Source organism: Mastigoproctus giganteus, chromosome 8, assembly GCF_048544385.1.
Source record: "Mastigoproctus giganteus isolate SK-2022 chromosome 8, ASM4854438v1, whole genome shotgun sequence".
Lineage (NCBI taxonomy): Eukaryota > Metazoa > Arthropoda > Arachnida > Uropygi > Thelyphonidae > Mastigoproctus > Mastigoproctus giganteus.
In genome coordinates, this window is record NC_143582.1 from 139,370,761 (window position 1) to 139,389,774 (window position 19,014).

The 19,014-nt window shown below is 38.7% G+C and overlaps 1 protein-coding gene across 1 annotated transcript in view; it reads left to right on the forward strand.

The window, feature by feature from the left end:
• The window catches only part of LOC150081854 (microsomal triglyceride transfer protein large subunit-like), a 318,164-nt gene that overhangs the window by 35,550 nt on the left and 263,600 nt on the right, over positions 1 to 19,014 (forward strand). Inside the window, exon 2 of the mRNA XM_090380346.1 lies at positions 16,356 to 16,549. Coding sequence (XP_090236472.1) covers positions 16,356 to 16,549 — 194 coding nt within the window. The remainder of the gene's footprint in view (positions 1 to 16,355; positions 16,550 to 19,014) is intronic.

Below are 19,014 nucleotides of genomic sequence, written 5' to 3' on the forward strand. Positions count from 1 at the left end.
TGTATAACACACCATTCCCCACACATTTTTTAAATCTCTGGCCTTCACAGAGTTCTGTGTCACACATACAAAGAATACAATGTGGAAATGGGGGCAACCACTGGTGCTGTCTGACAACTAACACACTTTACACTTTATTGTATAAAAATTGACGACAGCACCATAAAATTCTCCACCCAACTTTAGTATCTAAGAGTAATCCTTGACAGCAAACTATATTTCCAGCCACATCTTAAATACCTAAGAAGAAAGATATGCAACTACACTGCCCTGATCTCCATATGGGACTAGGGATTCAATAGGCACACTCTGGCCTTATTCTATAAAGTGGTATTTACCCAGATTATAACAAACCATTCCCCACACATTTTTTAAATCTCTGGCCTTCACAGAGTTCTGTGTCACACATACAAAGAATACAATGTGGAAATGGGGGCAACCACTGGTGCTGTCTGACAACTAACACACTTTACACTTTATTGTATAAAAATTGACGACAGCACCATAAAATTCTCCACCCAACTTTAGTATCTAAGAGTAATCCTTGACAGCAAACTATATTTCCAGCCACATCTTAAATACCTAAGAAGAAAGATATGCAACTACACTGCCCTGATCTCCATATGGGACTAGGGATTCAATAGGCACACTCTGGCCTTATTCTATAAAGTGGTATTTACCCAGATTATAATGTACTCAGCAGGCATCTAGTACCCGAAAACCATCATGGTTACTTGTAGAAGAATCCTCGACGCTGTGCAATGGAACATACTGCTCATCACTACCTGCATTTTCTGGACTGTCAGTACTCATTCTCTGCAAATTCTGGCAGGTGCCATGCCATTGGACTTGGAGGTTGTCTGCTATGGACTGCTCTTCCACCTCTCCAAAACCATCCTTGCATCAAAGGAAATTTCAAGACCATCCTTGACTTCACAACAGACCCGACAAACCACAGAACAGCAGAAAAGAAACATCTTCTCACGCATCTGCAACAGGCGTGACAAGCGAGATGGACTACCTCCAACAAAGGTGAAATCACTAGAAAGTTGTTCCTTCATATCAACAGGGTATTCCCCAGGTTTCTCCCCTGGTTTTCACCTGGCCTATATGCTACATACCTGTTAACTGGCCATAGATCATTAAAAGGCAAACTGACGGCCCTGGGAATCACCAATGATCCCACTTGCACCTGTGGTGGGACTGAGAGTTGGTTCTACCTCATGTGGAACCAACTCTCTCTACGAGGATCTACGAGCGCCCTCTACGAGGATCTCTGCTGTACTTTCATTACTTGCTTGACCTACATACTCAAAGATCAAGAAACACATCTACTTGATAGTAGGGAGAAATATGCAGCTTTTACGTATTTTGCACAAGGGCTCTTCAGCCGAAGGAAATCCTTATCCACAGTTCCTTGACCGGCACAACAGCAGTCCCAAGGAAGACAATAGACAGTTTTAGACCATGATTGATGACCATCCAGACTAGACAGTCATGAACTTGACCATCACACCACTGAACGGACAACTATCCGACGATTGGAGTTTGATAGTTACCATTGGATTGACTTAAATTCCTGGATTTTACATCTCTTGGACTTGACAGACACGCCAAATGGCGATCCTATCTGCTTCCTTGCACAGTCACTTACGACCCCATTCCTTCCCCTTTCTCCCTTTCTTCACCTGATGGAACTTAGTGTCGATTGACTACTTGGGGATGCCTTTGCCTACATCCCCTCCTCTTCCGTACACTCTGTACTACTGCACTCTGTCTAATCCCTTTTTTTATACTTGGTCTCTGCTCAGGAAGCTGATGCGACCCTGATGGATACCAGTCAGAGAATTATGGGCAGCCTGCCTACCTCCTAGCAGTGTGTGCGGGCAACATGGGGTCTCACCAGGGGCCTTGCAGCCAAATACCAGGACACACAACTGAACCCAATGCAATACTACACATTCAACACACAACACTCTTCTGGCATTTACATGGATACTGTATTTCTTCACAGTGTATATATGGCACTGATGTGGGAAACCACATGTGGTGGTTTCTATATACTATTGTGAAGACAGAACATAACAGTATACAACAAACCACTCCCTATAAGCTTTTTTTTTTTTTTTTTTTTTTTTTTTTTTTTTTAATCTCTGGCTTCCATATCACACAAACAGAGTACACAATGCAGAGATGGGGGAACCCCTGGTGCCATCAGACAACTAACACACTTTACACTTATGCTAATGTCTGTACCTTTACTACTACTCCCTCCATTCACTTTAACCCTCTCCTACTTCCTGTCTTCCCACTATATCACCTTCAACCTTTTTTTTTTTATTTTTTTTTATTGGGCTTTTCCTGTCTGTAGCCTTGGCTACGACAGGGTTCACCCATCCAGTGCTTTCAAACTCCCTACTACCCAGCCCGCATCCTTGTGGTGCTGGATGGTAAACCAGAGGTTTTTGTGTGAAAACACAGGCCCCTAGGCTAAGAGGCCAGATGAAGAACAAAACCAACAGAATCCCACACTAATACTACATAACACTCACTAACCAACCTACATAAATCTGGCCTTTACAGAGTTCTGTATTCATCACAATGCCTGATGCAGAGTTGGGGGGGGACCCCCAGGAACCATATTACAATTAACACTATACACTACACTATGTACTATTGTGAGTTAATTGTATTTCCCCTCTAAAGAAAATTGGTCAGGTAAACATGTGATGTACATTCCAAAACACGGCAACCATAATCTTGTGACAGTTGCTTATCTTAAACTTTTTTGGTCATGAGGAGTCGTGCTGGATATTCCATGGATTGCCTCTTCATTTGGGATCAAAGTGGTGGACTCACATCTCATCTCCTGTAACAATTCCATACAGAAATCCATTCCCTTTGTTGCAATACATGGTCAACAACTGCTGACAAATCTAAACTCTTTCAGCAGTTGTTGACCCTGTATTGCAACAATAACAACTACAACTGCTGACAAATCTAAACTCTTTCAGCTTTCACCTCCGCAGTCAACATTTGAGGAACCCATGCAGCAAAAATTTTCCAAATAACCAAAAAGGTCCAATAATGTGGCCAGGGTCATGCTGAGCCATTTTAGTACCTGAGGCAAGAACGAAAAATTGAGCCCTACTGTTAACGATGGCAATGTTGGCAATTATTTAATCTTTCTTTTGGCGCCCCTTTTGGCTTTTAACCTGAAGCAAGGGCCTCACTGTACAACAAACCATTCCCCACACACTTTTTAAATCTCTGGCCTCCACAGAGTTCTGTGTCACACATACAAAGAATAAAACGCAGAAACGGGGGCAACTACTGGTGCCCCCATTTCTGCCTCACCTTTGGCACGGCTCAGAATGTGGCTCACCCTTTATTTCGAGATGTTCAGCTCAGTAACAGTGCGACCTTGGTGCGATGATCACCTTGAATCATATCATTCACAAGTTGTTAATGTGTGTCATTGGATACTGTTATTGGTCTTTCAGCACGAGGTTTATCATTAAACTCAGCTGTTCCTGGCTCATTATCTCTGCATTTTTTTGTTTATCTACATACAGTGCTTTCATCAACACATTCTTTACCATAAAAAGCCATCATTTGTTCATAAATTTCAGTAGGGATGACCTTTTTTTGCAGTTAAGAATTCAATAATAGCACACTGTTTTAAGTGCATTGACACACCTACTGCACTAGCACTCATTCTAATGGCTACTGACTAAGTTTTGGTTATGCTACCAAGTCTCAGCATTGTGCATGCATAGAGGACATTCTGAAAATTCATTTTATGTTTCGAATTTTAAAAATATTTCATTTGTTTACTGAATTATGAGTCAACCAGCAAACTTATCAGTCTACCCTCTTATTTAACATAAGAGGGTACACTGGGAATCTAATTCCAGGAAAACAAGTTTAAATAACTCAAAGAGTATGTCAGTTTAGTAAAATATACAATAAAATTTAGGCTTAATTTTATGTGCAGTAAATTTCATCAGTAAAATGAGTGAATTCAGACTGTTAGCTAGGAGGGCAGACACTGATATAATAGGACTAACAGAAATGTGGCGTCACCTGGAAATAGAGGACAGTGAGTTTCACTGTGGTATGTAATATGTATTTTGGAAGGATAAAGAAGATAGGGTGGTGAGCTCATGTTCTTTTTATAAGAAGCATGATCCCCACCACCACAATTCAGCCTGAGTGCAGAAAAATCTTTCACAGATTCAGAAGTTATGCATGCTAGCAAGCAGTGGCGTATCCAGGTATCATTGTAAGGCAAGGCAAGGCAACCAGGTACAGGTAACATCATAAGGTGGGAGTATGGCAACTAGACTTTTGAGTTTTTTTTTTTTTTCTCAGAACACCTCCTGCATTCTGTTTCTTTAATTTCAAATTTATGGTTAAGGGGGCATATCCCCCCCCCCCCGAATTCGCTCCTGCATGCTAGTATAGAATCTGTTTGGGGTGTGAGTTAGTTGGAAGCAGAGGTATAATGAGAGTGGGAGTAACTGTAGATCAGAAGATTGTGAAGATTATGACAAGGATCCCTATATGCAAAGGAACTGGTCAAGCAAGAATGAATGTCTTATTATGGGTGATTTCAATTTGAAACAAGTGGGTGAAAAACTCACCATGGGGAACAACATTTTTAAAACAACTAGACTGTTATTTTTCTCAGCTTGCTAAGGAAATTACCAGGGGTAAGAATAGACCTGATCATCACCCACAAACCAGATGACATATAGGGCTGACAATATAGGATTCTTTAGCTGGAGTGAACATGGGAGTTCCAAGTTGGATATTGCCAAGAGAGACAGCAGTTATTAAAGACAAAGGATCGGGTTTTAATTTCAAGAAAGGAAATTATGACAACTTAAGTTGCTATATGGTCTCTATCAACTCGTTTTTTTTATGTAAACCCCAAACACAAGAGGTATTAGAACCTATAGTACTTAGTACCGTGCTTGGGTTGGAGGTTCAGAAGACGAAAGAAGATATTTATTGACATTAGACTTGAACTTCTATAGACTGTCATTTTCAAGAAATACGTATGAAGGAAGGTTGTTCCAGAAAACGGCAGTTGAATGAATAAACGAGGAAGATGAAAAGTTGGTTCTGTGAGTTTGAAGTTGGACACTAAATGGATGTTGGCTGGTGGCAGCACGTGTTCAGACTGTTTTGAAAGAGAGAGCGGGAGTTATAGAAGCCAATTCAGAAGAACAGTGCTGATGAAAATATCTGTAGAAGAGGCATGCAGCAGAAACAGTACGTCTATGAGACAGCGAGTGTAGAGACTCTGTTAGAGATGAATCATTAATTAACCTAACTGCCCTCTTCTGAACAGAATCAAGAAGCCTGAGAGAGTTTTGGGGGCACCACCCCAGATGTGGGAACAATATTCCATGGTAGGGCAGATTTGCGATTTGTACAGAGTGAACAGCTGTTTGGAAGAAAAATAATGCCGAGAGCAAAAGAGAAAACCAAGTTTTTTAGATGCAGAGGAAGCAGTATTTGTAATGTGCTTATGCCAAGAGAGATTAGAAGTCAGGGTAATCCCCAAAAGAGATATATCATTTTACCTAGAGATTGGAGTGTCACCAAAGATAAGCATAGGAGCAGAAGAATCATTTTTGCTAGATATAAGACAAGACTGAGTTTTAGAAGGATTGAAATCAACTAAATTGTCTTTGCCCCACTGGAGAATTACCTGTAGATGGCATTTAAGCAATTGGTAGCAGATTTTCGAGAAATTGAAGCTGATTGAGCAGGGCAAGGTTTCTCAAATTGGAAAGTGGAATGCAATGTGCTATCATCGGCAAAACTATGGATAGGATTTCCAGTCAATGGAAGAAGGTCATTAATACACAAAAGGAAAAGAGTGGGGGAAAGAACTGAACATTGGAGGACACCAGTTAGAAGACAGAGAGCCATCTACCATCACCTCAGTGAGCGATCAGAGAGAAAACTGGATAACCAATTACAAAAAACAGTTGGCAAACCATAAGATGGAAGCTTGTTTAGAAGTCCTTTATGCCAAACATGATCGAAAGCCTTTGAGATGCCAAGAGCAACTGCTTGTGTTTCACCGAACTTTTCCATTGAATTAGTCCATAAATGGGTAATATAAGCCAGAATATCACCAGTGGATCGACACTGATGGAATCCATACTGCCGATCATTGATCAGACGGAAGGTTTCTAGGTAGTTTAAGAGTTGACAGTTAATTGATTTCTCCATTATTTTAGAAAGAGTCGAAGTAATTGCAATAGGATTGATAATTGGATGGAAGGGATTTGTTACCCTTTTTAGGAACTGGCTGGATATGAGCAAATTTCCAAGCAGAAGGAGAAACACCTTTGGAATAAGAAAGTGAAAAAAGGTGGCAAAGAACAGGAGTAAGTTCAGGAGCACAGGTTTTGAGAACAAGTGGAGAAATACCATCGGGACCTGGAGCTTTCTTAGCATCAAGATTCGTCAAAATCCTTCTGACATCCTTTACATGGAGACAACAGGAGACATTGAATGGAGCATGTTGGGAATGGTGGGAGATGTTTTACCAAGATCATTAATACATGAGTTGGAAAAAAAATGGGATGCTAGCAGGTCAGCTTTATCCTTGGCTGAAGTGACAACAGATCCATCTGGTTTGGACAGAGGTGTGAGCAGAGATGGGCAGAAGTTGGTAAATAAATTTGATGAATTTGAGGTATTGCTCAAAACATCAAAGGCAGATATTGTTGGGATATCAGAGACGTGGTGTCACACAGACATAAGGAATGCAGAACTGGAATTTGGGGAGTACAATATGTACAGAAAGGATAGACAGGATAGGAAGGGAGGAGGGGTTATGCTATTAGTTAAGAAACACATAAAATCCAAGTAAGTGAAGCCAGTCGACATCGCTGGACAGTGCAGTGTCGAGTCAGTTTGGTGTGACATAAACATTGGGAGATCAAAATTGAGAGTAGGAGTGTGCTGTAGGCCTAATGACTCTGATGAGTATAATAAGAAACTGTACAGTTTCTTATTATAAGAAAGTGGGCCAGTAAATCAGAGAGTCTTAAGCTTACATTATGGACATTCACAAATTATGAATGGCGATCGTCAAACGTATAGTTTGTAATAATAATAATATATTATTATTAGCCATATGGTGCAAGGAAAAGCCTGAGGTTTCTGCTGCACCAGCCAAAAAAAATTCCCGAGTTACCCAGATGATGAAAGAATGATGATATCCAGCTCAGGACCCTGGGTGTGCCACGCCCATACTCACCACATGTGAGTCCTGGGGTTTAATATGTTACTCATTGCTGTAGATTTTATTTTATTTTTTTATTTATTTTTTTATCTATTCTTTGTCTGCGCGGGTAGCACAGTGGTATCGCCACGATCCTTTCCCCACACCGGGCGGAAAAGGCCCAGGTTCGAATCCTGCTGATGACGCAAGGAACTTTAATGGGGTGTTTTCACTCTGTGGTTGAGTTATTCGGTCTCAGGCGTAGATTGCAAGGTATTTTCCCCAGAAACTGGGGTTTTCCGTCCAGCAAAAACAGGCAAATTGACCAGAGAACACAAGCAATTTACAGACACAAAAACACATGGGTATATGTAATCAATTACGGGAGACCCTAATAAAATATATTTTTTTCTGGAACCCCTGTAAGAATGATGCCCCGGGTGACTGCCCTGTTAGCTCGTGCCTTAATCCGGCACTGATCAGGAACAAATGTCCCGGACAATTAGATACATTTCCAACGGAACATTTTGGGTCCCATTAGGGGCCCAGCTGCTAAATGACCAGAGGAACAACGTTACACGACACTACACATATACGAAATCCACATGCCTTTAAACTTCTGGCATTGACAGTGTTCTGTTTCACACCCACAATGATGGGGGGGGATCCCCAGAGATGGGGGGGAACTCCTGGTGCCGTTTGACACCACACTACATTCTACACTCTACTCCCCAATATGCCAGTCGGTATGTATGAACAGTTCATAAAATTTATCAATGTAAAGAGCAGTGCTGGAGAAAATTTGTGCAATGTACTGAAATAGGAATTCGAAATATTAGGATTAGACATAACTAATATCCGAGGGCAAGGTTATGACAATGGAGCTAATATGAAAGGAAAAGTTTCAGGTGTTCGGGCAGGACTTTTACAGGAAAATTCAAGGACATTTTTTATACCATGTTGTTGTCACAGTTACAATCTAGTTCTAGGAGATATGACCAAAACCTGTCCTGATGCAATGACCCTTTTTTGGGACACTTCAATGTCTGTATGTGCTCTTTTCAGTATCAACAAAGAAATGGTCATTTTCCAAAAATATGAGATGGAGGGTCTTTCTTTAAAGCCTCTCTGTGAAACAAGGTGGGAGTGTAAAATGCAGGTAAGGCATCAAGTTGGTGATATCGATGATGTGGTTTTGGAAATAGCATCAGAAGATGCCCAAGCAAGAAGTGAAGCTGAATCAGTAGCTAACCAGATCAAGTAATACAAGTTTCTTGTTTCTTTAGTATTTTGGCATGATTTTTTTGTTTCACATAAGTAAAGAACTGCAAAGTGATTCTACAGATCTTGCTACAGCTCGTTCTTCATTTAAAAAACAAAACCTTCTGCACTGGATGTCAAATTATAGAGAGACTTGCTTTAAACAAACCTTAGTTTGGTGCCACAAAAAATTATTATTATTATTATTACCTGTAATTGATTACATAAACTCTTATTTGTGTCTGCAAATACTGGTCGATTTGCCTGTTTTGCTGGGCGAAACACTCCCAGTTACTGGGGAAAAAATCTTGCTATCTGTGTCTGAGACAGACTAACTCAGCCATGGAGTGAAAAAAGCCCATTAAAGCTCCTCGCATCGTCGGCAGGATTCGAACCCGGTCCTTTTCCACCTGCTGTGACAAGGACAGTGACGATATCACTGTGCTACCCATGCAGACTAGTTGGTGCCACAGAACATGGGACAGAATTGGAAGTATCTCCAGAATTTCATACAAGAAGATTACAAAAAAGAAAGAGGCACTTCAATTACCACCCTGCTGATGAACCTATAACAAATCCTAAGGAAGCTTACAAGGTAAACTGCTTTAATCAAATCGTAGACAAGGTTTTGCAGTGTCTAGAGTCATGTTTCTAGCAGTTAATAAAACATAATAATCTTTTTGGTTTCTTGGGTAAATTTCTAAGAATTCCAAAGGACGAGTTAAGAAAACACGCTGCAGATTTAGAAATCACACTTTCAGATGCTAAAATCATTGAGTGCAACGAAGGTTTTGAAGGTGGCAGGTATTGATGGCCATATGCTAGTGGAGGAAATGGAAGCACTGAAACCAATTCTTCCCAAATCATGCTTCGAAAATCCTTTTAAATATTTTACAATTTCTCGCAACTAATGAAAGAGCCACTGGATTTTCGAAATTATTGATATCGCTAAGAATATTTTTAATGATTCCGGTGATTGTAGCATCTGGAGAAAGAAGCTTTTCCCGATTAAAGTTAACTAAAACATAATTAATTAAATAATAAATATTTAAATTATAAATTACACAAATTATTTAATTAAAACATATCTAAGGTCGACAACGCTTCAAGAGAGACTCACCACCTTGCTATTGTATCCATTGAAAGAGAAGAAGCAAGGAATTTAAAATTTGAGAAAGTCTTCAAAGATTTTACCAATAAATGGGCAAGGAAAATATTCTTCTGATTAGTTTTGTTTATATTATCAACATTTCTGGTCAGTTGTTAACAAATTGTAATAATACAGTATAAAAATAATAAATAATTATTAATAGTTTTAGTTTTTCATTATTTCAAAATATTGAAGGATTAATATTGAATTTTTAACACGACCCTGCCGGCATGCTCCAATCGGGTCCCGCATTTGCTAAGGCCGGCACTGTTAGTAGTGGTAAATGATGCAAGAAAGCAAGCTTATGCAGAATCAGCCAAAAATAAAAATGAAGATGCTACCCACCTCATCTGCACATCCCTTTAATAATTTGCCAATTTTTCCTTAAATTTATTCAAACTACCCACCTCTACAACACCAGATGCAAGTTTGTTCCAACAATCAATCACTCTCTGGCAGAAAGGAAATTTCTGTCTTACAACCATCCTTTTTCAATTTAAATTTATGTTCCCTTTAAATATGTGTTGTCTGAGCAAGCTTTTAGGATGCCATCTGTATTTAATTTACCCAATTCATTTAGCACTTTAAACACTTCAATCATGTTTACTCACAGATGCTTAGTTTCCACATGCTGCATATTGAAGTCTTTCTTAGTAAGGGTACCCTTTTGTGTCTCCGAATAATCTTGTCGCTTTCTTTTTTCACCTTTAAAACAGATCCTCCTTCCTAAAATGAGGCTTCCAGAGTTCTATGCATTTTTTGGAAGGATGTGGATATGTTGGAATTGGTGAAGAGAAGAGCAACAAGATTAGTCAGGGACACAGATGGGTACCCTTACTAAAAAAGACTTTAGTTCTGCAAATTTTATGTTAGAATGATATTATGTAGGAATCACAGGTTATATCCTTAGATGGATTGCAGAGTGGGAGACAGAGGGTTATGATTAATGATTACTCTTCTGATTGGACTAATGTATGAAGTGTGGTTCCCCGAATAATCTGTTGTTTTTGATTGCCTTAAATGACATTGATGGGATATAGGGTATGTGTCAAAATTTGCAGATGGTATCAAAATTGGTAGAGTATTTAATGATCCTACCATATAGTGCTTGCTTCTTCCAGATGAAATTTACTTCAGAGCTAGGTTGAACGGTGGTAGCTATGCTTTAATGCAACAAAATACAAGGTCTTATATTTGGAGAAGTTATTTTGGAATAGTAACCTCAAAATAACTTATGCACTTGTCAGGGGTTGAATTAAAAACAGCAGAGTCAAAAAAAGGTGTTTGGGAGTTATGATATGATCAGACATGAAGTTCTCTGAGCAGTGTAGACAGGCAGCAGGAAAGCCCATGGTGTCTTATCAATGATTTATCAAATATTTTCTTGTAGAGATGGAGAAGTCATATTCTCATTGTTTAATTGTAAGACTACACTTGGAATACTGGGTTCAAGTATGCAGACTGCACCCAAAGAAAAGTATTGAGTTTCTTGATGGACATTGAACCTGGTGAGATTGGTAAAAGGGCAATCCATATGAGGAAAGACTTCAAATGAGTGGGCTACAGTGCTTGCTAACTAGGCACCTTAGAGGAAGCCTGATTGAGATGTATAAATGAGAGGAGAAAGGGTTAAATTTTCAGTTATAAATAATTCCAGGACTATGTAGCCATAAATTCAGATTACAGCAGAAGATGATTTAGACTGGATTGCAGGATGTTTTGTTGAGTGAGTTGTTAATTACTGGAATAAATTGCTTCCATGGTTGAGGCTGAAAGCTTGGGGTAATTCAAACCTCATCTGGATAGGTACCTACATGAGGAGGGAGTCAAATAGGTATTTTATTTTATTAATTATTATTTTTGAATTAATTCATTTAATTATTTTTTCTCTTGGCTGGTACAGCAAAGGCCTCAGGTTTCCTTACACCGTTATGGCTAACACTAAAATACTAATAGCCTACATAAATTACAAATCAACTGTGAATAAGTTCTTGCTCATTAACCTTCAAACCACATACAGTACTTTTTTTTAGGGAATGACCATGGAAGAACTAGTAGAATGGAGATGATCTGCTTGGCTAGATTTATGAAGAACTTATTTATGAAATACAGTATGGCATGCTAATGGTGTGCAGTTTTGGGCTAACACTATAATATGTCAAATTTTAACATAGAATCAGCTATATTTTAACATAGAATATATATCAAATTAACGCATTCATTAATTGTCATACATGCTAAATTATCTTTCTCTGAATTGATGTAATCCCAGTTGAATGGTACACTTGGCAAATGGTGGCCTAGACAGCTTTCCAAGTGGTTCTCAATGATGGTCTTGACAGAAAAGGGGATCATCAGTAGCTTCTTCAATACTACTCTATCTGCCCTAAACTGATCAGCAAACAGCACATCAGGACTGGACGGAATCTATTACATAATCAAACATCTCAATAACACATCTTTTAAATTATTACTAGTATTCTATAATCGGATTTTCCTTGAATGTGTTTATCCTTCTTCATGGCATCATGCAGTAATTCTTGCTTTTCCTAAACTGGGGAAGGATCAATCAGTTAAAGGAAGCGGCGAAGCAACTAAGCAAACCCTTAGCCATAATTATGAGAGCATCCTTGGACTCAGGGGAGGTTTCCATGGACTGGAGATGTGCAAATGTATCCTCAATTCACAAAGGGGGATCGAAGGGTGACACGAGTAATTACAGACCAGTTAGTTTAACTTCTGTTCCGGGTAAAATAATGGAGTCACTGGTTAAAGATGCATTGCAGGATCATCTAGACAAGACTGCAGCAATAATTCAATGCAAAAATAATTCAAAATAATTCAAAGCAATAATTCATGGTTATTATGATGTGGTTACAAAGGAACTGGATGCAAAAAATAATTTTGATATCATATATTTGGATTTCAGGAAAGCTTTTGACACTGTTGCGCATGGAAGACTATTGTACAAATTGGAGCAGAATGGTATTAAGGGTAAGTTGCTATAATGGATAAAAGGATGGTTAAGTGGGAGAAGACAGAGGATGGTAATCAGTGGGTGCTGCTCTTCGTGGACTAATGTTATTAGTGGAGTCCCACAGGGTTCGGTGTTGGGTCCACTGTTGTTTTGTATATTTATCAATGATATTGATGAAGGTATATCAGGCTTAGTGTCGAAGTTTGCAGATGATACAAAGGTTGGCAGGGTGACAGTTGGCAGGTTAATGACAGTAATGGCAGTGTGCTACTGCAACAGGATCTAGATAAGTTGGGCAGATGGGTTAAGAAGTGGCAACTGAAGTTTAACCTTGACAAATGCAAAGTACTGCATATGGGTAGAAGTAACCTGAGAGAAAAGTACCAACTGTGTGGTACTACACTTAAGGTGGTAGAAAATGAAAAAGACCTGGGAGTAATTGTGCAGTCAGATATGAAGTTTTCTGAGCAATGCAGACAGGCTGCCAGGGCAGGTCATGGGGTTTTGTCAATGAAATATAGGAATTTTGCTGGCAGGGAAAAGGAGGTGATTGTCCCTCTGTATAAGGCAATGGTCAGGCCATGCCTTGAGTACTGCGTACAGGTCTGGAGGCCTCATTTTAGGAAGGATGTAGATTTGCTTGAGCATGTACAGAGAAGGGCAACAAGATTGGTGAGGGCAGTGAAGGGATCCTCTTACCAAGAGAGGCTTAAGTTCTGCAAATTGCAGTGGCTGGAGACTAGGCACCTGCGCGGTGATCTGATTGAGGTGTATAAGGCCTTGAATGGGTTGAGCACGCTGAATCCTGATGGGATCTTTCCACTTGTTCAGATTATGAACCTAAGGGGGCATAAATTCAAATTAAGAAAGGACAGATGTAGAATAGATGTGTGGAAATTTGCCTTTAGCCAGCGGGTGTTTAATTGCGGAACAAACTTCCATATGTTGTTGTAGAAGTTGATAGGTTGAATAAATTTAAGGAGGAACTGGATAGGCATTTAGAGGGAATGGTGTGATATTTTTTTTTTTTTTTTTTTTTTGGCTGATGCTGCATAAGCTCATACACTCACTTTCTTGCATCATATGCCACTACTACTACTACTACTACTACTACTACTACTAGTTCCGCAAAACTACCTACCAATTTCTCTCACCAGCTGTCTCGGTAAAACACTCAAAATTGATACACAGCAGACTAAAATGGATCCTTGAAAGTAAAATGCTGTTAAGTTGCAACCAATATGGTTTCTGCCAAAACAGATCCTGCTTGGATCTTATGATATGAGCTAAAACCAATATTCACAATGTTTATGTTAAAAATCAGCATCTAGTGATGGTCAGTCTAGACATCGAAAAAGCTTTTGATACCACATGGAGGTATGGCATTCTTTGAGAGCTCTATTCCATGGGGTTGAGAGTACACTTACTACAATTAATTACTCTCTTTGCAGTCAGGCTAATCAACATGACACAGAATATTCCTAGAACTGGAGTTGACATCTGGTGAGTATGGTCTTGGCACACCCAGGGTCCTGAGCTGCATATCATTATTTTTCTCTCTTTTGGTGGTTCCTATTTCTCTCTCTCTCAAGGTACTCAAATTACTTTGGCTGGTGCAGCATAAGCCTCAGGCTTCCTTGCACCATATAGCTAATAATAATAATAGTAAAACTGTAGAGATATCTATGTATGCTTATGATGTATGCTGATGCATCAAACATTAGTACCATTGAGAGACAGCTACAACTTTCCATAAAGAAGCTGGAGACATAGACTCAACAAAATGGTTACCGTCTATCAGAACAAAAGATGATTGCAATCCATTTCTGTAAAAAATGCAAATTACATCCAGAACCTGAACTTAAATTAAGAAATCATCTGCTCCCTCTCACCAGCAATATCTGCTTTTTAGGTTTAACACTAGATGTGAAACTAAATTTTTCCATGCATATAAGTTATCTTAGAACCATCTGTTTGAAAAAACTCAATATACTTAGAGCTATCTCTGCCATATCATAAAATGATACAAGTGCAGATAGATACACTCTTCTGCACTTGTATCATTCTCTCATCAGGTCGGGTGTAGACTATGGTGCAATTGTCTGACTCAGCCAGGAAAAGTGTGCTTCCATCATACAACACAGTGCTCTTCGCACTGCTCTTGGAGCCTTCCGAACTTCCCCAGTCCAAAGTCTCTATATAGGCAAATGAACTTCCACTCCACCTCAGGAGGAAAATGTTACTGCTCACCAATGCAGCCAGACTTAAAAGCCTTCCAGATTATTCCATCAACTGCTACTCTTCAATCCTGAATGGATAACATTTTATAACAATAAGCCCACTGAAAACAGACCCACTGGTGTTAGGCTACAAGAGTTGATTCACTGCTGGAACGTACATTTTGAAAACACGCTCAAAGAAACTAAAAAACCTGATCTACCCTGGTCCACAAACCTATCTTACTGTGACACATATTTCCAACAATGGGGGAAAAAATCCCTGGAAAACTAATATCAAACAACTGCACGAAGGGCATGTTTATAGCAATGCATAGAGCTGCATAATATATACTGATAGCTCAAAATCAGATGGCGCTGTAGGTGCTGCAGCAGTTTTTCCCCCTCGTTCAGTGTCTGTATCTCTCCCGACTGAGTGCAACAGCTATACTACAGAACTGCATGCAATCCAGTTAGCTATTGAGAATATCAATATTTGTCTCAACACCAGTAGTTTAATATATACAGATTCCATGAGCGCACTGTCCACAGTAAGTAATATGTTCTCAACTCCACATCCCATAGTAAAAGAAATACTGTCTAGTCTAAATCGTTTACTGAATAGGAATCGTACTCTAAGCTTCTGTTGGATTCCGGGGCATGCTGGCAGAATCCATCAATGAAACAGCAGACCAGGTATCAAAACATCCAAACAGTACCACACCTCCATCTTACCAAGTACCCTATATAGATTTACTAACACATATCCATAGAGACCAGTGGTTAAATATTTGGAAGACCCATATGAACAATAAATTGTTTGAAATTAAATGTGAACCACAACTATGGAACTCCGGCTACAGGCAAAACAGGCATGAAGAGGTAATACTGGCAAGATTACGCATAGGGCACACACATCTGACTCACTTTTTCCTGCTCATGGATGACAATCCTCCTATATGCATTGTTCATCACAAATTACAGTCCGGCATGTTCTCTTAGACTGTTCAATTCGTTCTCACATCAGAAATCATACTTTCCGCTCTCTGATGCAAATTCAAGAACCCTTATCACTAAACCACCTGTTGGGAAACAATGCTAATCTGGATGAGCTCTTTGCTTATCTTAAACAAACCAGACTATATGAATATTTCTAAAATCAAATAAAGCAAATTTCCAGCATCTATCCGAATACCAGAATAGGCACATTTTGGTCTAAGTTGCCCTTGTACCGATAAACATCTACACCACCAACTACTACTACTCTATCTAGTGGAACACAGCTCTTCCTTCCGACCTGCAATGATCATTGCAAGCTATCAACTTTCATTACATAGTATATCATTATTTAAAAATGATATCGTGATGACCATCTCTTAGAATATTTGTAATAATTTTATTTTTGAATTCTTTGATTTTTACATTTCTGTTGAAAAATAAATGCTCAGAATAAAATTATATTCAGATGTACAAATCACTTCTTTCCAATTCTGTTTATAGGAATTTCCAGGCAGTATGGTGTAGGAGAAAATCACATTTATGCTTATGAAAGTGATATAATTTTTAATGAAGATGATGTATCTAGTCACAAAAGTTCATCTAAAGATGTAGGCTATAAGATAACTGCCACTGTTCATGTTTTGAATATATGGCAGAATCCATCAATGGCAACAGAAAAGTTAATACGAATCCAGGTGATTTTCCCTTGATGTACTATTATGGATCATTAATGAAACAAATTGAAATTATTTCATTTTAAATAATTCATAAAGATTTCTCTAATAAGTGTATTATTCAGATTATTTAACTATATTTTCCTTATTTCATTTAATAATGCATTGATTTTTCATTCCTTCAAAATAACTGAACATATGTGTATTAAATATTAAATATTGCAGCTCACATTAACAGTAATGAAAATTTAATAATTGATAGTGATGTTGGGATTTTGAATAAGGAGTAATTTGAATTGAAATGTATTTTTCATGACTGCTAAATGGAAAATATGTCAGAAAATGCACACGTGCTGGGTGAGAAATGTTAAAGAAAATAATTCACTGTTTTATACCTTTTAAAAAGATATGGCATTGGGGGAATTGAAATGGAAACCGAAGAATTCATGGAATTGGTATCAGAAAAGAAGGTGCTGGTACAGATTATCAAGAGACACTGTTCAGTATGTGTAAAGTACTTTGTAATTAGGTTAATCAGGAATTGACATAGCCTAAAGCAGGTTGTGAAGAGAGCTTGATAAAGTGATCCAAGAAGAATAGTAAAGAATTCTTAGCAATGTGAATGCTAAAAGAAAAGGAATGAATCCTAGTGGTCCACTGTGAGGGAGTAGTGGTCCCAAGCAGATGGCTGATGAGTTGAACAAGTTATTTGCATTTTTAACTATAAGAAGACTGTCTTATGGTTCTAAGATATATCTGGTGTATGTAGTGATGTTTTATTTATTTACATATATGAGATGCAATCCAAAAGGTTCTAGACTGGCCATAGAGCTCTGACTTCATGTAGTATAGCAGTGCACTGTGAGATACCACTGAACTAATTCATTGTAAGTTAGTGTGAAGAGTTTCATGCCAATAGAATGTTGTGGCTTTGTGCAGTTGGTGTTTAAGTAAGCATGTTTCTGTTGAATGTGTGTGTTGTGATTTTTGTAGCTGAGTAAGATGGTGGATGTTAAGGAACAGTGAAGTTGCACCAAATTTTGTCATAAACTTGGGAAAACAGCTTGAGAGACTTACGAAATCTTAAACAAATGTTTGGTGATGATGCCACAGGCAAAACTAACTTTTCAATGGCATTTACATTCAAGGTGTCCAATCTGTTTCGTTGAGGATATTGAGCATTCAGGTTGCCCATTGTCAAGTTGGACTGATGAAAATGTTCAAAAAATTGCATCAAGTCAACTGTGAGGATAGACAGCATGTCATAAATATGATTAATGGTATTTATGACATTCTAGGCCTATCGTATTGTGCATCCCAATTCATTTTAACTGAACATTTAAACACAAAGCTGATTGACCTAAAATTAAAATTTGTGCTTTGTTTGCTCAGTGATGAAGAGAAACAGAACTGGGCTTCTGTGTGCAGGGATCTGCAAGCACAGACTGGAAAGGACAGAAACTTCCTTTCCAAGGCCATAACAGGGAATGAAAGCCGAGTTTATGTTATGACCCAGAAATGCAGCAGTCCTCTCAGTTGGAAAAGCTATATCATATTTATGTCAAAAAATCAAAGGTCAGAACAAATGTCAAGAGCTTGCCAATTGTTTTCTTTGACAATGAGGGAATTGTTCATCAGGAGTGCCTTCCACCAGACCAAACTGTAAATCATTCCTGCATTGGGATCCTAAGTTGTTTGAGGGAGGATGTCAGTAGAAAAAGCCTAGAAAGTAGAAAAGAACAAATGCCACACTCAGGATTGTCTTCTGCATGACAACAATGGGCTAGTCTACATGGCTTTGCCAGTTCAGCAGTTTTTAGTCAAGAAGAGGAGGTAATGGTCCCACACCCTCTCTGTTCTTCTGATCTGGTCCCCTCTGACTTCTTCTTGTTTCCCAAAGTGAAAATCCAATTGAGACAACCAAGATTCAAAGACATTGCAGAAATTCAATTTGAATCAAAAGCGTACAGCATCGCAAAATAGGAGTTCCAGAGGTGCTTCAAACAGTTGGAGAAGTGCTGGGATTGATGTGTAACCTCTGGAGGGAACTACTTTGAAGGGGCAATGGCAACATGTAACAAACATTTTAAGTCTAAATTAATTTATTGCCCCAGTCCAGAAACTTTTGGCTCTCACCTTTTATATATCATACTTGTTTAGCATATCTGAATGAGGCCTTGAGCTTGTCTTACTAGAACTCTTCCTTTATTCCCAAAAACAGTATCAATAAAAATCCATCTTCCATCTGGAAACCTTTTCCTGAAAGGAGTACATGGAGTAATCATAGAACTCTGCCCTACCCTCAGTGAGACACTGATTGTCACCTTACCCTGCTTCTTTGAATTTTCAGACCATAATATCAGTAATGGCAGGTAGAATAGTAGCAGTGATGATGAGTTTAAAGGTTCCATGATAGTTAAATGATTCATTCTACACTGACATTTTGACCAGTAAACACTTGTGAATTTGTGTTTCAGATATATTCA